This window comes from Eleutherodactylus coqui, chromosome 5 (assembly GCF_035609145.1).
Source record: "Eleutherodactylus coqui strain aEleCoq1 chromosome 5, aEleCoq1.hap1, whole genome shotgun sequence".
Lineage (NCBI taxonomy): Eukaryota > Metazoa > Chordata > Amphibia > Anura > Eleutherodactylidae > Eleutherodactylus > Eleutherodactylus coqui.
The window spans coordinates 117,872,550-117,898,880 of record NC_089841.1 but is presented as its reverse complement, the minus strand read 5'-3'; the positions used below and the strand labels follow the sequence as shown (position 1 = coordinate 117,898,880).

The 26,331-nt window shown below is 39.1% G+C and overlaps 1 protein-coding gene across 1 annotated transcript in view; it reads right to left on the bottom strand.

The window, feature by feature from the left end:
- The window catches only part of CAMK4 (calcium/calmodulin dependent protein kinase IV), a 200,885-nt gene that overhangs the window by 22,294 nt on the left and 152,260 nt on the right, over nucleotides 1-26,331 (bottom strand). Inside the window, exons 6-7 of the mRNA XM_066601905.1 lie at nucleotides 24,383-24,473; nucleotides 10,174-10,248 (exon numbers count right to left, since the gene is read on the bottom strand). Coding sequence (XP_066458002.1) covers nucleotides 10,174-10,248; nucleotides 24,383-24,473 — 166 coding nt within the window. The remainder of the gene's footprint in view (nucleotides 1-10,173; nucleotides 10,249-24,382; nucleotides 24,474-26,331) is intronic.

Here is a 26,331-nt window from a genome sequence, read left to right as displayed (position 1 = left end):
ATTCGTCGATACGACCATCCTAATTCTCACATTCTAATAATGCGCTCTTTGTTTGCATTGTAGAGACATGTCTAGTGGTCAACAAGTCTAGTGGAACCACATTTAGAGCTTCAAGCAGCAAGATTGTTCAACTAATCATGCTAAAACTCTAATTATTTGCATATCCACCAGAGATATAACAGCATGCCGAGTTTTGCAGCAAAATGGCAACTGTTTCTCCGTGCTTAGTTTTTTTTTGACAAAGAGTGTATTTATACATAGTTATTAGGTTGCCCCTCAGCCAGCTTTTTTCTAAGCTAAATAACCTCATTTTCGATAACCTCTCTGGGTATTTTAGTCCGCCCAATCGATTTAAAAATGTAGTTGTCCGTCTTTGAACCTTCTCAAGCTCTGCTACCTCTTTCTTTAGTACTGCTACCTAAAAATGTACACAATATTCTATGTGTATTCTGACCAGTGTTTTGTAAAGAGGATGAACAATGGGGTCTATTTATAATGGCTTTTACATCAGCTACTGGTGCAAAAAAGCTGCACAAGTTTGCACAAATCCTACTGGAGGAAAAAATTGGCAAGTTTTTAGCAGTCTGCACTGCTGTCTTCCACTTTCCTGGAAAAAAACAAAACAAAAAGAGGGCATGGCTTGTTGGGATGAGGCACATTGCTGACACATTTATGTATAATTTTTTTGCCAGAAATTGGAGGAAATTACAGCAGAAATGCATTCCAGATCAGACCTGGTATACATTTTGTGAAGCCACTTCTAGAAATGAAATGTCACAGCGATTAGCTGATCACCAATGGCACAACTGTTGAAAAGCTCAGCAATAAGATGATGTCATGGGGAAAGCTGAGGGCGGACATACATTTGGCAGTACCACTCTAAGATTAGATGGCACCAATTCAAATGAAGTGATGACCACATAGCATATGGTTATACTGAGCACTTTAAATACTGCATTTGACACTATTCGGTGGTGTGTTTGGGAGCCAAAATTAAATCTCCTAGGCACATGGATCAGGGGCGATTACTGTTTTGACCAACATTTAATGCTAATCTTTCTTTTTCTCATCTTCTCAGTGACAATTTGTCAGCTTGTGCAGATACTAAAAAGTTTTCAGTCTGTTCCAGAGGAAAATCAGGAATAATTTCAAATTACCATGCAGCAAATCTCAGTGAAATGAAAGTTTCCCATTAAGATTTGTGCCTAACTAACCTTGGAAAACAGTCTGAATATCTGATCTTCAAGAGATTGTCATTTTAATGTGCCTCTAAATCAGATAAGATGATCATTTCCAATGACCCTTCTAACACAATTAAATATACTCAGGCAGAAAAGGAAGAAATCAATATAATCCTTGTGTCCTAGGAAGACTTCAAAGCCTTCTTATATCACTAAGGGGATAAGTGATTAAAAACAAATTAAGATCAAAGACATGGTGGGAGACTAAGACAACATTAGAAATGTGTGCAATTAGCATTGTACAGTTAGTAACAGATAGGAGCTAATACATTCAAGGAGATGATTACTGTTCCAGCCATGCTCTTATATCTGCAATTTACTGTTCTGCTCAGTGACCTGTTTCTGCATAAAATACAAGACTCTACATTTATAATACTGCTTAATAAATGAGCCATATTATAGTTGGCAGATAACTTTGACTAATTAGATTTCAACTACAAATGGATGAATCACGCTAAAGTTTATATTTATATTTACTTATGTTTAAGGAGCACCTGTCGCCTACACAGATCAGTCACTGACTATCATCTAGCATTTTGCCAACCATGCACTCAGCAGGGAAGAAACATGTAATCAAAATACTAGGCAACAAGAAGTGTAACACAATAAAATGCAATCTATCATTAGTTATACCACTTACATGCAGTATGGTACAAGTCGGGCATAACTTTACAATGGGTTGAAAACTGCTAAATTTGAGGAATAATTTCCCCATCAAGCAATGATAATCCAAGACGGCGGATCTCCAAAAGGTTCCATCTCATCCATCTTCTATCGATAATGTTTATATAAAAGTTTGAGTTCTTTGTAGTTAACTATATATCTATTTTGTATATATTTGTTTTGTAACTGCTTTAGATAGGGTTGGATTTGCCCCAAACGTTGCCTTCTGCTGTGTGATGTCACTGGAGCTCGAATACAATCTGCATGAATATTGCACGTACCTAAGTGTGTGCTGTTCTGCTTCTTAGAATTTAGTGCATGTGCCTTGTTTTCTGTATATTCCTGCAAGGAAGAGGACTTTCTCCAAGATGTGTCCTCTAGAGGTATAGATGTTGCAGCTGTGCTGGTATCATCCGCCTTGCGTTCAAGCCGGGCCAGGTTTTAGCTGTGTCTTTGCCTTTCCTGGTTCTAAGGGGCGTAGTGTCAGGTGAGTGATGTCAGTTCTCACCTGGTTCAAGTTGTCCAATCCTTTATAGTCTGGCTTTGGCTTGACTGCAGTGCTGGTCAATTTAGTATCCTCCTGGGGTTGCTGAGGTGCACAGCCAGTTTCTGGAGCTCCTGGTCGTTCCTGTGGACTGCTGCCAAGGTAAGTACCACCATTGCTATTCTTTGCTACTTTTCTTATTTCATTCAGTGTTCCCTGGTAGGGACTTCTTAGTGGCCGAGGTTCACGTGCGGGTCCACTCTTTATCCGAGGCATCGGCCTGCCGATTAGGTAGTGGCCCCTCCTGGGTAAGAGGTTTTGTTTAGGGATACATTTTCCCTTTCGGTTTAGTTATGTTATTTACGCACGGTCTTGCTTCATTATGTTTGTTTGCCTGGCACGTCCAGTTTGGATGTAACAATAGAGGCTTTAAATTGATTAGCTAAGAGCCCAGTGTGGAATGATCCTCCGTCCTCTTAACAATCTTAAGAGTTTCCCAAAATAGGATATAATGGAGAAGGGTAAGGTATCACTTCTGGGGAACAGGCGAGCCATAGTCTTTTGGGTTACAGCAATAGTAGGATAATTTGAGAGATGTTTTCGGGGCTTTAGTTAGAGTAAAGGGTAATGCAGACAATGGTGTCATGGAGACCGTCTGTTCCATGGAAACTCATTTACTAATACCATCTAAAAGTTAAGCAATGCAAATTAAGTTATACCGTCTTAAAGAGCATTCACACGAGCGAGCAGCATTTTGGTCCAAAAAACTCGGACTGTTATCACGCTTGAAAAATTGTGATTCTGGATGTGAGCACTATGCATTTTTGCTTAAAGAATGCGTTGCATCTATGTATTTGCAATTTTCAATAACATGAAAAGATCACAAGTGCTTTCAGTAGTTTTCAATTGTAAAAACCGCACTCACATGCACATCACATGGTATGTGAGTGTGATGCAATATTTTAAAGGTCCCATAGGACATAATGGGTGATTCCTTATAAAGAATTGCCCAAAAATAAAACATGCAGCGATTTGCATCAATCAATATGCCTTAGTTTAAGCCAAAAATTGTGCCAAAATTTTGGTGCAATTCAGCACAATTTTTGGTGCAATTTAGGCTTAGAATACATAGTAAATGTGGCACAAAGCATGTAAGAAACCAGAAAACTGGCATATTTTGAATTGTAAATTGGCCCCACATTGTGTCTGTTACATGTTAACTATTCAAAATACGACAAAAATGTTTTACATGATTTACGCCGCATTCACTATGGGGGAAATTTACTAAGCCCGTCATTTTCGATGCCAGTCTTAGCATGATTTTTTCCCCCATTGCAGTGTGCTGAATACACGGAGAGGCATAGGCCTCTTCATGCATTCAGCACATCCCAGCAGCTATGTGTGCCCTTCTTAGAAATGTACGCCATACACACAACCTATACTGTTAGCCTAGTAAAGAAAATCAATGAGACCACCAGATTTCTAGTGCGAAGACTCTGCCGAACAAGTTGCCAAATCTCATCTGGTTGCTTGTCTATGCATGCACTCTATGGGTTGGATACAAGGGATAATGCAATGCTATGTAGCCCAAGGTTGTCATTTGATATTCACTAGTATTTCCAAGGCCAGGCACCACTATATATTATCTATCGTCTGCGTACTTTTTTTTTTGTTTGAAGCTCAAATCATATTGTAATTGCACTCACTAAATACGCCATGAGCGTTGTAATTGTGAGCATTTTTTTCTCATTAGAAAATCTACTTCTCTGTACAATATTGTATGTTCTGTTCTATTTAACAAAGAGAATGAAATATTGAATTAGTAAGGGCTTAACACAATTATAGGGGCATTTGGTTTGACAGGAATAAATAATTCAAACCAGGAAACAGATGCGTACTAAGCAACCGTAGCCTCACTTGTGCATGAAAATAAAGTCTGTTTGTCAGAAATAAGGGAGCGTGTAGAACAACGTGAAATTTGCCAAGGGACGGACTGTAATAACACTGACTAGAAACTTACTTTATTTTTCACAATGATCAGGCTTAATAACATGATACAAATGAACTAATGTACTTAGCAAACAATCAGAACTTTGCCTTCATCAACCCCTTAAGGACGCAGGCTTTTTTCCCATTTTTGTTTTCATCCCCCGCCTTTTCAAAAAACACAACTCTTATTTATACATCGATGTAACATACTAAAAAACCTAAAAAAATGTCTAAGTAGAGTGAGTAAGTCATCCTTGGGGCAAGTTCTTTTTAACAGCATACACGCTGCAGCAAAAATGACAGGCTAACTTTATTTTATGGGTCAGTACGATTAATGCGATACTAAAATGAATATATATTTTTTTGTTGTACTACTTTTAAAAAATAAAATAACATTTTCTGCCGCCATCTTCTGACAGCCATGTCTTTTTTTTCGCATCAATATAATTGTGTTAGGGCTCATTTTTCGCGGGACATCCAGTGGTTTCTATTGGTACCATTTTGGAGTTCATTTGACTTTTTTTGATTACTTTTTGTTACATTTTTTTCTTGGAGATTGGCTGACCAAAAAAGCGCAATTCTGGCGTTATGTATTTTTTTTCCTGGCGACGTATACCATGGGGGATACATAATGCATTACTTCGATAGATTGGATTTTTACAGACGCAGCAATACCAAATATGTTTTTGGGTTGGTTTTTTTTCCATTTTTTTAATTAAAATATGGGAAAATAATTTTTTAAAACCTTTATTCCTTTTTTCTAATAATTAACACCTTTTTTTAATGATTTTTACATTTTATTAGCTCACACAGTGCACTTGAACTTATGATCATTTGTCTAGCTAATAAAGGCCAGTGCATGACCTCTATCACCAAAAGAATGCAGAAGTATTCAGTATAATGTAATACCATAGTATTGCACTATACCCCATTCTGACAAGCAGTCAGTTATGGCAACCAAATGGCACCTTGCAATCTCATTACAGGGAAGGGGAGGCATTTGGGTTCCCCAAAAACTAATCAGAGCATTTAAAGGGTTAACGCTCACATTTATGCTGATTGTGGCTGTTGCAGGTGGGTGTCAGCTCTCGAAGCAAGCCACTAAACTATATCACCCACTAAACAAACAACTAGTCCGGTTAATGATCACCATAAATTTAGCTTTACATAGAACCTCTATATGGCTTGAAGGATTTTTTTTACTTGCTTAGCCTCCCACTTTCTGTACTTTTCTATTTCACTAACACAGGAGCACATACAATTTATTTAACAACATGCATCTTTAGTGTACAAAATTTTGTCTTCCTTTTTTGGTGATGTCCAAGATTGTCATTGTGCTGATCATCTGTCTTTCTAGCCATGATTCCCAGAAAATATTCATCTTCATATTACACACTTATGAAGGATTTGACACTGGTAGCCCTACCTGAATGTTCATTTCAATACAACTATCCTCAATGTCTCTCTGTGATATCGGGTGAGCTGTGAATTCACCTGGCTGGTTGTCTGTAAAAAGATTTGGTCTGCTAATCTCTTCTATAATGTTCTTCTTAGTGTCCTTGGCTTCGCTTAGATGCATTAGAAAGCCAACTTTGAGGAAAAGATACTTCGGAAAGCCAAACACTTTTTGTTCACCTTTTGAGAACACTGGAGGCAGACCAATTTGCCTGCTCTCCGATTTTTTTTTTTCTCCATGTAACTTGTTGACCCAAGTACCCTTCAAAATTCCAAATTGCTTGCATGCTTTGTTTATTCTTTACCCGCGTGAGCATACAGATTCAATGGCAACAGATAAATTTTCTTTGGACTGTCTAAACTGTTAATATGATCTGGACTTTTCTGGCTTGCCATCTTCTGCTTCAGTAGGCCTAGAGCTCTTCTGAAACCATTAAAAATGCTCCTTGTTATCAATTTTGTTTTTCTTGTAGCCTAAATAGTGCTAGGCTACTACTCTTTCTGATTTAGGTTCTAAAAAGCCTAAGCTAAGTGACATAAGAAAAATCACCTCATCACCAACAAATGACTATAGTGCAGCACATTGTTGACCGGGAGGGTGGTGGTGGGTGGTCATTCTCTGGCTGTGATCTTGTCAATGCCAGTGAATGCCACTGAAATACCCCAGTCATTCTCTGGATAGAGTGTGAAAATGATAAATTATTGGCATAATATACCTTCAGTTAACACTAATGTACAATTAAAAATAACCCACTGAATGACAGCTTCAGTCATTCACTGCAAATTGTATTTACTAGAACAGTTTGTGACCAATGCAGAAAATGGCATCCAAAAACCATTGTATCAAAATGTCAATCAGTTTTTTTCTTCTTCCATGCCTATATGAGCCAAAAAAACTATATTGGACACCATCTGCACACACATAAAACAGTGCAGGTGCATTTCTTAGTCAGAAGTCAAAAGTCTTGCCTTTTTACCTTCCTGAAGAGGAGGTCCAGCTAATCCCTCCATTAAAAACCATTTTTCACCAATGATCAACATGACCTGAAACCACAAGTTATAGCTCTCCTTTCTCAAGACAAAGCCCTACATGTGATAATACTACCCTTTTACTGATGTGCATTCACTGATCATTCAGTTTTAGTATACCTTTCTCTTAACTGTGCTAAAAAAAAGTACATCACGCAACATTTTACAAAGGTACTTGTTACCATGCGGTGGTTGATGGTCCTCCCCGGGGCGGTGGTGTGCGGGGTCTCGTGGTTGGGGCTCGTCCCCTGACTTGTTCTCCGGCTGCCGGGGTCGCGGGGGCCTGGCCAGCGTGGTGCTGGTGGTGCGCACACCTGTGAGTGCAGCTGCCGTGCACAAGCTCCCTTTCATTATGATCTGTTGGGAGTGGGCTGTCTCTCTCTCCGCCCCTGGGTGGAGGCTTTTGTTTAAAGGTCTGGCAGGGACTTGCAGTCCCTGCCAGTTATTGGTTTCCCTCAGTGTGCTAGCTAGTCTGCCTCTGTTGGTCTCCTGCCTTTATCAGCTTGTCTGCTATAGTTGCTACCATCTGCCAGGTTTTTCTATCTGCCTTGGTTCTGATTAGTTTGTTTGTGGTGGTTGCTTTTCATCTGCCTTTTCTGTCAGTATTCTACCCTTTCCATCCAGGTACGCCAGCATCCCTTCTTGGTCCCTAGTGAGAGTAGGGACCACCGCCCAGTTGCCCGCCTGGGGTTAGCCAGGAGTGGAGGCAAGCAGGCAGGGACACGGGTTGTGGGTGAGATCCAGTAACAGTAGTCAATAGCAGATGTATGCATCCATGTAGGTACCATATATAAATTGTATACAGCTAGATCATACATTTGACAGGGAACTTCACGAGCGCAGCCAATGGTATGTGTACACCATCTAAGGGTGCTTTCACATGGGCAGAATTCTGCAGGAACATTGCAGAATTTGCCTTCCTGTGCAATATACAACACGAAAATCTGCATGCCTAACGTGCATATTTTGATGCAGAATGAAAATGGCAGAATCCTGCCAGCAATTCTGCATTAAAATCCATATTTAGAAATGCCCAATTCCGCAACGTTCATGTGGAATAATTCAGCCCCGTGTTAAAGCATCCTTACACATTAGAGTCTCTTGTCTTTGCAATAGTGTATTCTATTTCTTGACCTAAGCACAGAAAAGGGAGACTATTCCTGGCATCTAGATGAGCAAAAGAGTGTGCCCTCTAACAAGATTTATGTATAATACTACAATTCTTGTAATTTTATGTTAAATACCAAGAAAAAATACGGCCTAGTTTTACTTTTCTACCCACATAGTAATATTAATTTCTGGGTTGTAAATGTTGACCTTTTGGTTCCAGACAGATCTGCACAGGCTAATCTGAAATTTCATTCTTTGTGTATATTCGTCGGACTATTACACTGCCAACTCTCATCACAGCCAACCCCGAGAGCATCCTCTGCAGGCACATCAGTAGTATATAGAAAGCACAGCAACAAAGAGTGGAATAATTATATCTATTGTAATAATTCAGCTTCATAATAAGCATGGTAGATCAAGAATAATTTAATATCACTGGCTGATTAAATAACTGTAAGCTTTGATGAGTTATGGTTCTCAATTAAACATATGCCCAAAGCGATTTCAGATATTACATTGTTTTTTTAGGATTATTATGAGTCATGAATCAAAAGTGTCTAAGGAAAAAAAGCAACCCTACTTTCTAATTGGTTGCTATAGGCAAGACGGACACTTTTCCTCTAAAAGAACTTTTGATAAATGAGTCAAACTGTGTCAAAAGAAGAGAAATAAGAGTGATTATACCATTGTTAAATGTGTTTAGCCTTGTATATGGGATATTGCCCTTGGATTATTGCAATATCATCCATTTACATTGCTAGATGGCCTCATAGTTCCAAACACAATGAAAATGGTCATAGGTAATAGAGCATCATATTTCTCTACTATTTGCAAGCCAAGGTTTGTCCACCAGGTTATGTGCTAGCCTTTCATATAAACAGTTGTAGAATAGAACTGTCAACTTTGAGAAGTTCATGGCAAATATTTCTGCAGTAGAAAGATCATGGAGTCAATTCTGTAGCAATTGTTTAGGCCTTATCCATTACATGTTCATCTATCCCTACCACTACCACTACCACTTCTAATTAAAGCATATCACTGGAAATAGAATAATTAACTCAAATATCCCTGCCAGCAGCCATATTTACCTATATAGTAATACAAAGACATACATAGGCAGGTACAAACACTACTTCCCATCAGAAAGCAGGCAAGCAGATTGCTATATGGGGAGCATTGCACAAATGCAAGATACTGATGAACAGCCACTCACCTACCGTATATGGATGGGGACTGACTGCTTAGTATTATACTTGCACATAGATAAAAAAACACTAATCCAATAACCACAGGATATAAAATATATATCTTTATTGAAACACATCTAAAAAGCATTTAAAAGATAGTAAATTTGAAAAGTCCATGCCACATGGTGTTCAACTTTTATATATAGAATTAACATCATACAGCAAAAAAACGAGCCTAAGTATAAGAAACAACAGTCGATTACGTTAACACGATCATACCATATCAGTGGATCAATGCATACCACCACAGCATTTAATTATCTAATTAGTGTTTGCACATAGATAAGACATACAAAGGGTACCAAGTCCTATTGATATGTATCATGCACCATGCAGGCTTACAGCTTATTAATGACACCACATATGATTTAGTCTGTGAACCTCAAAAGTGAACCACACTAGCTCTGAAACCCCGGGCTCCCCTAGTATCTAAAGCCAGATTGCTTACTGCAAAAAACAATAACTACCGATAAATACTATGTATTAGTTAATATTTTGGCCAAAATATGTAAGCTTGCAACCCACGACAAGGGCCCTCATTATCTTATGAATTCCTAAACTAACATTTACAAATATATTACTGCAAAGGGAAAAATCAATTTAGACATCACTGCCAGTGGCCATATTTAACAAACACCACTTCCCAGCAGAATGTCTGCATGGTCCACTACACATATCAATGGGACTTGTCACCCTTTGTATGCCTTTTCTGTGTGCTAGTATAGTACTAAGCAGCCAGTTCCCCCAATATGTGGTAGATGTATGAGTGATTGTTCATCTCTATCTAGCACTTGTTCAATGCTTCTACATATAGCAATCTGCCTGTCTGCATTCTGGTGTAAGTAGTGTTTAAACCTGCCCTTGTATATCTTTGTATTAGTATAAAGGTAAATATGGCAGCTGGCGGGGATTGTTACATACCATCAAGCTGCGAATTAAAACATATTTTACTCACCGCAATAGCCTGGGGTTCCACACACGGTCTTCATTGTCACTTGGTCATCCACAATTTTTGAAAGTCCAAAGTCAGCTGAAAAAAAAATCAAGTCAAGATTACTTTCAAATGTATTGTTTCATCTATTACATATAATGAGCTGAAAAAGTTACAGCATTTATAGTCAGCAACTAAAACTATTATTGTTTCAAATGATTTTTAATGAGATATATATATATTGACCTAGAAAAAAAAAGATCAAGAGGTAGTGGAGTGGTCAGCATAAACATAATGCATGCACAGATAATTATAATTAAGCATATATTTCCAGATATTCAAACTGTTCACAGTAGATTCTTTCAGATTTGTAGTAAAATGCCATGATTTTTCATTTTCTCTTTACTAGAAGTTCTACATCAGTTTGACAGATATTTGCTTTTTAACAAACCATGAATAAAAGGTAAAGTGTACCTGGCATTTCAGGTGTCTCTCTAGAATTAGCTGTCATGTGTGTACATGAGGATTAGGACTACGTTTGACCATGCTATGATTTGTATATGTAATTTTTCACCAGCTTTTCTCTCTGCACTCTCCATGTCTAATTGTTAGTTTTACTTGATCTAGCGAGTAGAGACTAGCTGCTATGATGTCGCCATGCATAGTACACACAGATGAGATCCTGCCCCTGTACGTCACTATAGCACACCCTCAAAAGTAGCAGCATGAAGGACATTATACAGCATTATTCAGCAGCGTAGCTATTAATCCAACACTGGGGGGAATAAAACACTCATTAGAGGCTCCAGCAGAGTCTCTGTATCTCCCTGCCTCTCTTTCACACTACAGCTATTCCCTCTCCATCCCCTCCATAGACTTCCATGAGCAGGATGAAACCTGATCTCTCAGTAAGCTGATCTATCTAGAGATTGCTTTAAACAGTATCTATTAGTGAGTGATCAGTGCAGGAGTCAATGGAGAAGAGAAGTGGCTAATAAGTGAAGAGAGATTTTTCTCTTACAGGAAAATTACAAAGTTTCTTATACTGTACTATTGATTCATGCGGTTTATTGAAAGGACAGTGCCTATTTAATCACATTTGTTTTTGTTTTACTTGTAAAGAGACTGTCCCCATCTTTTTGCACTCCTGTCTGAGAGCAGCACAAGGTAGTGACAGTCACACTGATTACAGTGATATTTCTGCTGTGTGTATCTATGCAGAGAGGACTATGTAAAATAGTCCTGGATATTCATGAGCTGCATACTAGCTGCAGAAAATAATTTTTGTAATACAGGGAGAGATGGAGCATAGAGTGATCTTTTTTTCTTACCCCTGCCCTAAACTCTTCACTCACTCACTCAGAAAAACTGCTAAAATCTATCTTGGTAGACAAGATTGAATAAAATCTTACTGACAAGTCAAATTAAATAGAAGTCTATAGACAGAAAAAGGGAGAGGAGAGGAAATGAGTGAGATAATTAGCGAGACTCACACCACTGCTATTAGAGTTAATAGTGTTTTCTTGTCTCACATTTACAGGAATCACATCTACACTGCTCAGTACTTCTCTATAATATCACCCATGCTGTTGCTTCTCTGTATATGAGAAATAGTGATAGGGAAGGATCTCGTTGAATTTCTGTGTGTTGTATATGGAAGACATCATAGCAGCTATTCTCCACCCATCAGCTTAAGGAAAACTAACAATAGAAGAGGGAACTTGCAAGCTGCATTTCATATGATGGTTGGAAATGCTATTTCCCATTTTTACACAATAGCTTATTTTGAAAAGGGTTTTCTGAGTTCATTTTTTTTCACAAAGCAACCTCTACTTCAAACTAGAATTTATTATTGCACTAACTATGGAGCTAGTGCGTCGTTGTGGTGCTCTGGTGCGAAAACATATAACCTATGCCATCACTGGGTTTTCTGGCCCTGGTGATGTCCTATAAGCAGGTCACATGGTCTAGTAACATAAAAGCCCCGGCCTGTTTACAGCATGTCAATGATGATGTCCTGTTTTGGGACCTCCTATAGGCTTCACGTGGTAAATAACCATGTAACCAATGCAGCCAAAGTAAACAGAAACTGGCCAGAGGACAAGATCAGTGATGTGGGAGCAGCAGGTCCGTAGACAGATGAGTATTAAATCTTTGCCACCAATATATTTATTGGAGAGCCACTTTAAAATTTAGGTATGCTTTAAATATTTTGAACTTTTATGAAATCATGCTATTCTATATATTTGGTCATATTACAGAATGAATTGATAAATATCAACTCCATGAATTAAAAGCAGTATAGAAATCCAACGAAGAAATGTTTGCCTATGATGCTCCACGTAGAAACACTTATCTGCAGAAACTCAATTGGGCTGGTTTCTGGTGGCAATACAGAAGTCACTTTTACCCATCCATATTATGGCTGCAGTATTTGGAGCCCATAGGGTATTATCTATGGCAATCTCATTCCAGGTGGGTCCCAGGTTTTGGATCATTAATTATATGCTAAAATGTGACATCTGAAGCTGGGCTGTAAAAAACATAGCAAATAAACAATGTAAGCTTATTCCTACAATAGTATTATTGGAAAATTGTTCATATTCATAGAATACTGAAACTGCCATCCAACGGCAGGAAGTACAGCTGCCAATGTCACTGGCATTACTTCCTGACTAGGCAGGAATCCCAACATCTATCTCTTAAAACCTCCTTGGCAATAATTATTTAGACATGTGTCAATCACAGACTGACTTGCATAAGGTGCTTGAATAGATTAATGCATAATGTTTGCAAATTCTGTACCTTCATTCCATGCGAGATGGAAAAAATACATGGACAGAGAAAACTGAGTTAACTCTACATAGAAAATAAACCATAGTATGTGATGCAAAACTCAAAATGGTATGATGTATAAAAAAAGGCTAACCAAGGTGACCAAGGCTCTTCAAAGGCAACATTCAAAAAGCATAATAAATACATAGTTTATTTAAAAGATAATAGATACAATGTTGTTGCATCTGCTTTCAGCCATTCACTACAGTTATCCATATATCATGCAGTATTATCATTTCTCTAGCAGCAGATGCCTATAATTATGCATATTTCCTGTTCTGCAGAGATGTAACATTTTTGAATCTCTCATTCAGTTCAGTACTTTCAGAAAGCATCCTGCAACTTCCCCAGAAAACAAAGAGTAATTTACAAAAAGCAGCACAAAAGGAAATTTGGACAATAAGATTACAATTTACTCAGCATTAAAAGTCTTAAAATGCAGTTGTGGATTTGATACAGGTCTGGAAAATTACATTTCACTGAGAGGGTTCAACAACACTCTAAAACAATAATTTTTAATAAATATGCTAGTAAAAACAAATGGGCTTGTAAAGCAGACCCCACATGAGACACACAAAAAAGTAAGAAAAATAAATTACTCCTATATCAGAGCCCTTCTAGATGGTGATGGGAGCTGAAGTGGAGGTGAGAAACTCCCAGTAGTAAGAGGTTCCTCAGAAAATGTAGCAGAATCCTATATTTTTGCGGCCACCAGCTAATTAGAATAATTGCATAGGCTGAGTGTATGTATAGGATCCACTTGGTGCATAACCCACCGTTCCTTTCTAAGTACCAGAGGGTAGTTGGTGGTTTACCAGAGAATTAATGTACCACCCATAAACAAACAGTCCTTCAGTATAGCCAGGTAAATATAGGGTATACAGATCCCGTAACCCAGTGGTATAGTAGCCGAGGGCTGAAGGATCAGTAAGTTGACGGGAACAAAAATTCCCACAACGGTTTGCTTGACTAAACCACCCAGGGGATCACCAAAATACGTTCCCTATAAAAATGTAGTTGGGGTAAATAACTTGAAAATAGCGGTTCGACGCGTTTCTGCCACAAATGATGCAGCTTCATCAGGAACCGGAGCTAGACTTTTAGGTCTGGAAAATTAGGCTTATGTAGGATTTAGAGACTCAGCTTTGTTGGTAGACCACTCACAAAATGCCTAATGTCTTTGACTGTCAATATGACCATGTAACGGACAGGTAGTATGTGCCCGTGTTGCAGGTTAAGCGATGGTGTGGCAATGACTGGCGGAGGCAGAGGTGGCACTTTTTTAAAATAAAAAATAACTTTACTTGACAGCAAGAAAAGAACATTATTTCACTCCATGGGAGAATAAACTCACTTAAAGCGACAGAAACCTGAAGTGTCATCTTCATAAACCCAGCATCTTACATCTACATATAAATCATCTTCTCTTCTTTGTCAGCAGTAAAGCACATTACTTCTCACATAATTTTCTGGCATCACTTGACTGCTGCATAACCGTTACATACATCATCTTTGGCCATAGGCCCCGACATCAACAACACTCCGGAGGAGCAGCGTTCCTTCACACAGAACACAAACACATCATAGACGTAATCTCTAACAGTGGTCATCATAAAATAATAATGGTGGTTCAAGCCCTGCATTACATCGAAACCCATAGACTCTCCAATGCACGTGCCTTGCTGTGCCATTACACCTGCAGCAGGGTATTTTTTGGATGTGAAACCCCTGGATGCTGTCACATCCAGGAGCCTCACCTTGCCACTGGCCCCATTGAAAAGGTCCATTTACACAGGACGGCTGTCGGGCAAGCAATGTCTGACACTCATCCCTGTGTTTCCTCGTTCCCGTGCTCCTGCACGGGGGCAAGCAGAGCTGGCTGGGTCACGGAGCAGCCAGCAGGGGGGCGAGACACTGCAAGAGATTTCTCTCCTCTCGCTCCCCCATCCCTCTACATTGGGATAACACAGCGGCCGTTCACTACTGAACCATCGCTGTTTAAACTGAACGATGAGCGATCAGCTGATCGTCCATCATTTATGCAGCATAAAAGATTAGAGATGAGTGTGGATACACAGGGACGAGTGTTGGGCAAGCGATGCCCGACAGTCGTCGCCTGTAAATGGACCTATAGGGAGGAGATGCGCGCCTCTGCCACAGCTGTGCAGAAAAGTCATGCTGCAGATTGTCAAATCCGCAGCCTGCTCTATCTATTGTGGAAAAGTGACAGATTTTCCCAGGTTTCATTCATTGCAACATAATGTGTGAAGTTATGAATATAAAGTTAGGATGTCTCAATGGTAACTTGGTCACATGACCATTAACTGTAATGTACAGCTACATGCTCTTTGATCATTTTCATGCATGCACTAGACGAACTGCACAATTGGTATCTTTATGACAATTAAGACATTCTAAAGCAAATGGACTGAAGTTAAGTAACACTAGTCTACAAGACAGCAAAAGTGGGGGGTGTTCCCCCTACTATCCAGTATGACTACTACTTTCATTTTTCAGTCGCTCTTGAAAAAAATGAGCCATAATCCAAAACAAAGGTTTTAATTTGCCCTAGGTTTTTTAAACGTCTACAACAATATTTAAATATTTTCCTTCAATTGTCTGGTACTTACTGAGTTGCCTTACCCAAGCCCAGCACAAAGAGCTACATTTTCTTTTAAAATTTTCTACAATTTGGCATTGGGAAGTTGATGATATCTATGGTGTAGTCTCTTGAGTACTGAAGGACATTGCTACAATGTCTCTCATGATCATTTTTCAATAAGTCAGATAAATTTTAATTATGATGACAGCAATCAGCTACATTGGAAATTATTGTTCTGGTCATTTACAGTGAGTTATTAACTCTACAAGAAGTCTGTACTGATTGAATTCAAAATCATAGCATAGCAGGTCAGTTTCACAAGAGCATAATACAGTATTACGGCCACAAAACCAGGCTCGACCACAGGTCTAATGTTCTGAACTCCTAGCATCATAGAAATCTAGGAGTCAAACAAACAAGATTAAGGGACCTTTCACACAGGATGGACATTTTTGCGTCACAATGTTATTCTAATGGGGCTTAAATTCTGCTCATATTAAAATCGCACATCAGAACTGCAAGATTAAATTCTGCAGCAGCAAAGCTCTCTGCTGCAGAATTAAGGGCATCTTGTGGAATTGTTGTTGCGGATTTCTAACATACAGGAGATGTAATTCCACGAATACATTTTTGTGGAAAATCAACACTATAAATTCTGCATGATGTTCCACAGAACACATTCCACAGTTAAAAATTGTCAATCTGCATCCTGTGGGGAATTTCAACCTGTAAAGTGCTTATCCAACCTTTTAAGACTGATAGCCTATCTTCAGAATAGGCTATCAATATGTGGGTGCCACTAGTCAGGATCCCCACCAATGAACTGATTGACGATCCCCCACTCGAGATCCCCAGCAATCAGCTGATTCAAGGTGCAGTGGCGCCTCAGCCTCTGCAATGATTACATCTGAGCATGAACCTGTTCATACTCAGAAGGCCATATTTTTGCTAGGTCTGCTACCTGTGTCAACTGCTCTCTTGCTGTTCCGGATGGACTTGGGTGTCATTCTCTTTCTTCTGTATGAATGTACGCTTTGCTTCTATTTTCCACCAGCACTGCACTAGTTAAAGGCCCATTTACACCAGCCGATGATCACTAAAAGATCGCTCAAACGACAGTTTGAGTGACAGTTTTGAGCGATCATTTTGCATAAACTATTAAGTAGCTACTCAGCTACTTAATAGCAATTAAGTGTGCAAATGAAGCCTTAGCCTAATGCAGTTAATAGCCCGAGGGCTCTTATCTGCGCTCAGATCCTTTGTTCTCCATGGGGAAACAATGCTATCAGTACTTCCCAAGGAGAACTGCTGATAAGGCTGAAGGAAGGATTTTTAGGTTGGACTGAATTTAACAATCAGCTAGCAGTGCCTGAAAAGCGCACGATGGGCGCACATTTAGACACAACGATTATCGCTAAAACGATTGCCGATTAGCGTTTGTTTTTTTTTTTAAAGCAATCATCAGCTGGTGTAAATAGGCCTTAACTCTGCTCAATGCTCTCAGTCCAGCTGCAGCTTAATTGGCAATTACCTTCCTATTTAGCTGAGCTGGGAATCCTCCATCTTTGCCTCAGTATTGATGTGTGTTTGTCTCAAACTCCAGTATATCTACGTCTGTCCATTTTCCCTCCAGTCTGTGCATCATTCCCGTCTCTGTGGTAAGTTAGTCCTGTTCTGTGTTTTGTATGCCCTGTGGTTAGTACATCCTTCCTGTGTCCTGTCAGGAATAGTCAGCCCCGAGGTTCCAGCACGGGGCAGTCCTTATCAGGATGATCACCTTGCTTACAGGCAGGTGCCTTCCCATCTTCCTGATCAGCTAAGGGATAGACTCCCCCCCCCCCCTGGTATTGCCCTGCAACGGTATCTCTTACCACAGGGGTCAGATGGTGGCCACACCAGGTCTGGTTTAAAAGCCAGGTTGGTTGGTTAGCATGGTGGGTCCACATTCTCAGTCCATAACATTATTTATAGTGGCTGTTCTGAGTACTACGGGCTTGTGGCATGGAAGTGAATGGGACAAGCCTGTAGTACTCAGAACAGTGGCAATAAAAAATGACATTCTGAGTATGAACAGGTTCATGCTCAGATATAAACATGGAGAGGCTGAGGTGCCATGGCTGCTTCAATCCGCTGATCAGCGGCAATCTTGAGTGATTATATAATGATGGCTGATTATATATTGATGGCTTATTCTAAAAGTTGACCATCAATTTTAAAAGTTGAATAAACCCTTTAAAGCTGGTAGAATCCAAGGATGCTGGCACCATTAGGTGTTGATCTAAAGTGTACTGGAGAGACGAAAATAATAATTGGGCATACTGAATAAGAAACATGCCTGTTCCTTTGGAGATAAGCAAAGTCAGACCTGTATGGCAGCAGTTCATTGCCTTCATTGCATTAGCTGAATGGAGTCTACATGTTTATGGGAAACACAGCTGCAAAGTTAATGTGCATTCAGCTATCTAATGTAAGTGATGGCAATTTCTGTACAGCCCTGTGGAATATGTGTGTGCTATGCAAATGTGTAAAAATAAATTCTAATATGCATTTCAGACTTTATCCTATCTAGTCTTGTATGATTTTTTTTTTGTTTTAGGCCATGTAGTGGGAATTATTTGGTGAAGTGCGATACACTGTATTTAACTAGGTTCTATTTTACTGCGAGTTCCCTCAAGAGCACAGGGCTGGCATGAGGAGGCGTTTGATGGATACTGAGAGCTTGTGCATTCCACAGTTTCAACTTAATCAATGAAAAGGACTGTAGATGTAAGAGCCTCTTGAAATGAGTAGGCTGAAAATATCTTTAAAATGAACTTTTAGAGAGTGTGAAATATCAGAAGTATGCAAAGTTATAGGAAAAAACAAAGGTGGAAATGAGATGGCGCCTTGCATAGTGCGTTTATAACAGCTATTCCCAGCCATAGCATGTCTTGAATTGGTTGCTCACCTTATTTGAAAGACGGATATACATATAACCTTCTCAAGAGTGTAGACAAAGTGATGGCTTGGTCTGAATCCTAATATTGGGTTCCCAAATGTGAAGACTGCTGCTATACAGAATGTTTATGCAGAAGTATCACCAAAAAGACATCTGTTACCTTCTAAAGTGGTAAAATGAGTTCTTCATAAACTGAAGAATTCTTTAAAATAGAATTCTTTATTGGAAAAGTCTCACAAAGGATGACGCATTTCAGATCAGCTGAAATGATGTAGGGGAGATATCCCTGAAACACATCATCCTTTGTGAGACTTTTCCAATAAAGAAATCTATTTTAAAGAATTCATGAGCTTATAAAGAACTCATTTTACCACTTTAGAAGTCGACAGTGCCACAACAGATGTATTTTTGGTGGTACTCCAGTGTATATAGAGAAGAATTTAAGTAGGAGATGCTGATAGGGGAAAACTGCAGAGATTTTATGTATCCTGCTAGAATAACGCATGCAGTTTTCCTAGCAGTTCCTGATGCTTTTTTATATTGTTTTTTGAACCAAGCGCAAAAAAGCCCCAAAAAGTTGCTGCTGCAAAAACTGTGTGAATAGAGTATAATAGATTGAGTTTTATATCTGTATATTTTCTTTTGAAATTACAGTAGTGAAGGGATGAATACAATTAGGATGAATTCACAAGCAACAAATCAGTAAATTTACAGTACTTTGTCCTGGGCTTTAATCCCGGCCAATAGCAAAAGTACGCCGTGGGATTAAGTCTTGTCCTCCTGCAATCAAGCAGTAGCAGGTCGTGTACTCAGCTTTCAGTCACAGCTGAGAACCTGGAAGAGAGGGGAATAAGCGTTTTTTTAACCACTTCTGCCTTCTCCTAAAGAGAGAAAGTAGAAGTGTTACTTCCGCTATGTGTCCCAGCAATTACATTACTTCTGGGTGCCCCCTGTCACAGCAGAGCTGCAGGGTTCTAGCAGTCCCTGATTAGCTATGTTAGTGACTATTGTCATTACAGGGGAATGTTTCTATTGCATCCTATGGATGCCCCAGCTACAGTGGAAAAGTGTCAAATTAAAAAACAAACAAACAGACAAACGTGGCCAAATATGACAATGGCCGTGCAAAAAAGCATTGTTCGCTCCTCAAAAATGCTAGTCATGTGAAGCCGCCCTAATTCATTTCATTGTGCACATTTGTTAGCGCTCATTAACATCAGCGTTTTGATTGGATCCCTTTTAATAGAAAAGATAACAACATGGAAATCAACAAAAGCAAACAGAAACCATAGTTTGTTTTTTATCAGAACCGGTACATCTGTTTTAAGTGGATCCATTTTGCATTCTTCTGTCTTTCAAACCTTTGGCGCATGCTGATTTAAAAATGGGTCTGTGAAACTAACATTAAAAACAGAACCATACAGAAACTTTTTTGTTCAGTTTCATCATCCTTTGCCTAGAATGTAAAAAAAAGTCCCTTTTCAATTTGATTTCATTTTTTTTATTTGATAGAAACAGTAACGCAGCCGATTGCGCTATTATTTCTGTTTAAAAAACAGAAATCAATCGGAACGGAGGCAAGCTTAGCGGAGAAGAAGCTCTTCAGTTCCTATGGAATTATGGAAATCAATGGGAACTTAAATAGACGCGTTGTTTTCCACTTGGCTGCTCCTCAGACAGAATAGCTAAGTGGAAAACAAAAGTGGAGATTAGTGTTTTACAGATCTGTCCTCTGGCAAATGGTTGCAGCATTAACTTGTTCATCCAATTGTGTGGTGAGCAGCTACCTAGTTTGGCTGTAGAAGAAAAGTGCCAATTACTTGGATATATGACTTTATTCTATGTACCCATACCAATTAATTACCGTGTTTCCCTGAAAATAAGACACTGTCTTGTATTAGTTTTTTCCACAAAAGAGGCAGTGTCTTATTTTCAGGGGGGGTATATTCGCGATGGTCTCCAGCGGTGCTGCGGCAAGCTACAGTGTCCTCTATGCTGACATCTCAGCTTCTTTCTGGTGACAGGGCTTTGAATACCCCGCCTCCAGGAAACCGAGCGCTGTGATTGGATCGAGCTCCAGCCAATCACAGCTATTCAGTGATGTCATTCACTGAATGGCTGTGAATGATCGCGCGCACAGCTGTGATTGCCTGGTGCTCGATCCAATCACAGCACTTGCTTTGCAGGATAGCTAGGGCTTATTTTTAGGGGAGGGCTTCTATTTCAAGCTTCCCCCGAAAACCAGGGTAGGGTTTATTATCAGGGTAGGTCTTATTATCGGGATATACAGTATGTGGATTTACAATACTTCTCCACAAAAGAACACACAAGGCCCATAAATGTGGAATTCTTTTTATGAAATTAGAACTATGAACTGCAAGTTGGCTCAAGCTCAGAAGTAACAGGGAAATACTTTGTACAGCTTACACTGTATATAAATTTAAAGGTCCTAATGAGTTTATATCCTTATATGACCCGATACTGACATAGATCGATTATTTTGTAATGGTTACTTTGGCAGCCTATGGCAATAGAAGGGGATAGAAGCTGCAGAGTCCTGCTGTTTCCCCTGCAGTGGGTGCTACTGTCTAAGTACTCAGCAAGTGCATCTCTCAAAAGCAGTTCAAATAATACAGTTATTGAGAGTGGACTCTTGAATAGGCAGTGACTATACAAAAAAGACAGAGAAAAGACTATTCTGGACGAAATCCGTATTTCATCCTGTTGGCATGTACAAATTGAAGGTAATTTCTACTCTTCCTTCTGGCTCACCAATCTTGATTTCAGTACAGATAACAAAGCTTGAATGTCAATAAGACAATCATTGAATAGCCTGTATTGTTAACTCTGCATAACATGTTCTACAGACGGTGCATGCAACAATAATCGTGCTTAGCAACACTTTATTTTTTAATGGCATATCTTTTATTTGTTTCATAATAGAAAGCTTTTAAAATCAATGTATTCTATAGCGCAGAGACTATTTGTATCCTCAGATACAAGGATTATAAAGGCCAGATGTACTTTCTTAAGCAATCCTACCATTTACTAAACAAGCGATAGTAGGCTGCATATTTATTCCCTTAGGCCATTGTTAGTAAGAAATGCTGTTACAATGTCTCATGCATTGTCCTGGAAAATGCAGTAGAAAATATTTCACCGACTGCATACTTTTATACATTTTTTTCTCTGCATGCGTGCAATGTTCAATGTACAAAATGGCCTACTTTCCCTCTTCTCAGTTAGTGGAATGATGTAGGGAAGGCCAAGTTCACACTATGTTCGGCATAATGTCTGATAGGATCATTTGAAAATGGTTGACTGTGTACAATGGGTTGTGAAAACTCCATTCACAAGTTCAGTCCTGTAAATTGTTGCAAATCAGCAGCAATTCCACCATGTTTGACCCCTTGGAGCTTATTCACACCTAAGTATTTTTTATTCATACTCTGTAAACCAGAACCAGGAATGGAACGTACAGCGAGAAGAAATGCAAATCTCTCCATTATACTTTCTAAGTCTTAAGGCCCATTTATACGAAGCATTAATAGCTCAAAATTTGTTCGAATGACTTGCAAATGAGCGATAATCGTTGCGTGTAAACACTACCATCGTGCACTTTTTGCCTGATCGATGATTTTTAGGTGAGTTTAAAATCCATTGTTCAGACCACACATGTTATCTCAACAGGAGCTGAAGATGACATTGTATTCTTTCAGCAGCCCCTGTGAGGACAATGGAGCTGTGTGCAGAGCTCAGACCACCTGCTGTGCTCTGCAAACAGCTCCCAGAGGCTCATTTACACGTAAACGAAGCTAATAAAGTGTTAATGGATATTAGTGTCCATTAGCACTTTATGCAAAACAATCGCTAAAGCTGTCAATCTTTCATTGTCTTTGTGTGTAAATGGGGCTTTAGGCTTTCTGGATGTACTTCCTATGTAATGAACATTGCATACAGTACATGTCATCCTATAAATCAGTATGATGCATGGACAAACCTTAGGGACACTGTAACTTAATACACTAGTGTTCACCACCACCCATCATCTCTTGTATCTTGTACATGGGGGAGTACTAGTCCATAAATAGCTGAATGGAATAAAAAACGGCTAATACAAGAAGAAAAAAATGGAGACATATAGCTATTTTATCCTTAGAGTTAAACTTTCTTTACATTTTCACAAGATGAGAAATAATGGGCCTATTACTCCCTTTAGTTTATTATCTTTACTGTTGCTTCCAACACTTTTTGTGAAATTAACTTTTACAAGATATTTTGTCTCCCAGATGTTACCCCATTACCGGCACATTCTGCAGCTGTATAGATGTTATCCAGCATAGCCTATTAAATTTATTGCCAATTAACAAACCCAGCAGTCATTAACATTCCTGTTTATAATTAAACCGCTTATTGTCAAACATTAAATATTTTATTGCATTCCTACTAACTTTGTCCCTTTTGTCTAAACCACTTGTGGCATATTACCGGGAAAGGACAGACAAATGTAATGACATTCTCCAGACAAGACGATTTAGGGTTGTGGAAGGCTCCTCTGTGCACGCTGGCAGGTCTATGTTTATAACAAATGGTAAATTATGGTGGCCACATAAAGGCAGAAATCTCATGGACACCAGCGGTTAAGAAAGAACAGTCAACCAGCTGTATAATTATATGTTTCAGCTTTTGATCAATTTACAATTTGATGTCTTCTTTTACTGGGGCAGATTTATTAATAATGTCTTAATTTTAGACCACTTAAAACTTGGATAGATGCGCCAAATTTATCACAGTGACTCATGCTCTATGTTAAATTCGTGCATCTTTGGACACTTCTGGATAGCATTATGGTAGGAATTGATCAAAGGCTTTATGCATACTTTTAGATTGTAGAAAAGTATGGTTCTCCCCATATTTGTGCTCTAACTTTTGATTTTTCATAACCTGAACACTTTTCAGAAGCGATGAAGTGGGTTGGGTTGACTGGGAAAGGCAAGTCCACCACAGACTTAGAGATGTACCATCAATTGTACCAGAAATTTATGCTAGTTACGGCACAAAACTCCTCATAGCTGACATAGATTTCAACATCTGTCATAAGCACAGTCTAAAATACAGCAAATTTATTAAGAGGCGTATGCTATAAGAAATTATCATACACAAAATGATTGCTAGAGGTCTTAAAGGGGCACCATATTTGCTCATCTAATAGCCTGGGTGTGTCTCATCAATCTTGAAATATACTTTCATTGAAAATGGATCATTTAACCACTGTTAATCAAGACTAAAATGGCTTCCACTAGGGGGTCTCCCTTCTGACTCCTCTGCAATCCACTGTCTGTTAGGTATTGAGCTTCTGTAGTAACAGGGATGCTAGTACATTTTGTTAGCTGTAGAGGAGGGGCTAACCTTACAGGCTGCTCCATGCACTCAGAGAATCTCTACACAGTGTCTGCAGATCTGCAAGGCTCTACCTTTCCTGCTGTTACAACACATGTCTATGCATATTATTTGGGGTTTACTAATAATTTGGCAAGAATGTCTCTGAATGCCCAACTACTAAAATTGTCCTGATAGAGCAGAGGGGCAGGCATTCAGATACTGTCTCCCCACTGATTGGACCAGAAACTTAGCATGGGAAGAAAGGGAGTAGAGGACAGTGAACTACTGTCAGAATGGTAAGCTTTTGACATGCCTGCTGCCTGAAAGTGGATTACAAACAGCAGGGCAACTGAAAAATGGGGAAGACCACTTGAAAATCAGAACATAAAAGCATGAAACAGAGTGCAAACAGCAGCAAATAAGAGCCGAGAACTGTGTATAAGTTTTCGAAAAGGTATGCTTTAAGACATGCTTACCAATTTTCAAAGGAGCATCTGGAGCTGGTGTAGCATAGAGGAGATTTTCAGGCTTGAGATCTCTGTGAACAATTCCATTTTCATGTAAATACTAGAAAAAAAAATCATATTAATTTTACGTAATGCAAAACAATAAATCACTGTTTAGAATATTTAGTTAGTCTACTTTCAGATGAGTGTGTTTTAGCTCTTATTTGGTCTGTGTTTTATGAGCTAATGTAAATCTATGTATCTATTCAAATGAATATATATTTCACAGGTGTTTTTTTTTTTAAATGCAGCATTACATATATTTTCTGTTTTTGCGTCCACATTGATATTTTTTATTGCGCATATGCAGATCAGTATTTCCCTACTAGACAATAAAATATACGGAGGCAAATAAAGATCTGATACTGATCATATGGTTGTAATTACATCTGTAACACATCGATAAGTTGGTTTAGGAAGGAGGGGTTTGGGTTCCTGGAGAACTGGGATGACTTTGCTGTCGGCTACAGACCTTACCATAGGAATGGGCTGCAGCTTAATGGGGAGGGTGCAGCTGTGCTGGGGGAGAAGATGGCTAGAAGGCTGGAAGAGTATTTAAACTAGGGACTGGGGGAAGGGCAAAAAGAGAAATAAGGGGGTAGACAGTGTAGATAGTGACCTGGGGCCAGGTAATGGGAATGGGGGTTGAGCAGAGGATCGGGTTAGTACAGTTAGAACTGACAGAACAGCCAATAGTACCATAATTAGTATAATGAATATAAAGAACAACAACCATATAAATTGTATGGCAACGAATGCCAGAAGTCTGATCGGTAAAGTGGGTGAGCTGGAAGCAAGAATGAGTGATGAACATTACGTTATAGTGGGAATAATGGAAACATGGCTTGAGGATAAGCGCGATTGGGCAGTGAATTTACAGGGTTACAATCTCTTCAGAGGAGACTGTGGGGAACAGAAAGGGGGAGGGATATGTCTGTATGTTAAATCATACTTAATGCCAAGGCTACAGGAGGATATAAGTGTAGGAGATGAACACGTGGAGTCTCTGTGGGTAGAAATACAGGGAGAAAAAAAATAACAAAATACTGATAGGGGTTTGCTATAGGCCACCAAAAGCAACAGAAGGAACTGAAATCTTGTCATTAAGGCAAATAGAAGAGGTGTCAAACTGCAATGAAGTAATTATTATATGAGACTTTAATTATGTGGATATAATATGGGAAGACGAAACCTGCAAATCTCACAGAGGGTGGTAAGTTCTTTAGAACAATTAAAGATAACTACCTTGCCCAGCTTGTGTGGGAACCAACGAGAGGGAGGGTCATTCTGGACTTACTCTTAACTTACAAACCGGACCGAATAATAGGGGTGCAGGTTGAGGGACACTTGGGAAATAGTGACCACAATATAATTAACTTCCAACTGTCCTTCAATAAGAAGCCTTATCAGGGAGCAACAAAAAAAGTTTTGTAAAGCTAAATTTGATCAGCTCAGAAATGCTATCAGTAACATTAATTGGCACAACATCCTGATAAATAACAGTACAGATGACAAATGGGAAATTTTAAAAGATTCTAATTACCTCATGTGAATCAGTTCATACCCTTTAAAAACAAAAGAACTACAAGTAAAAGGAAACCAATATGGCTCGACAAGACTGTAGTGGAGGCCATAAACGAAAAAACGAAGCGCTTAAAACAATAAGGCAGCGGAGAAGCGCTAAAATCATGCAGGGAAAAAAACAAATCATGTAAAGAAAAGATCAGTCTTTCTGCCTCCTCCTTAGCAATTTTGATCACCAAAGAGAGCAAAAATAACCCTAAACTATTCTTCAACTATATAAACAGTAAAAGGATTTGCACTGAAAGTGGCCGGCTGTATTGCCGTCTCCATTGAATGCAATGCGCTGGACAGCTCCGGCCCGTTTCTAATGAAACGCGGCTAGGAGCAGATTTGCG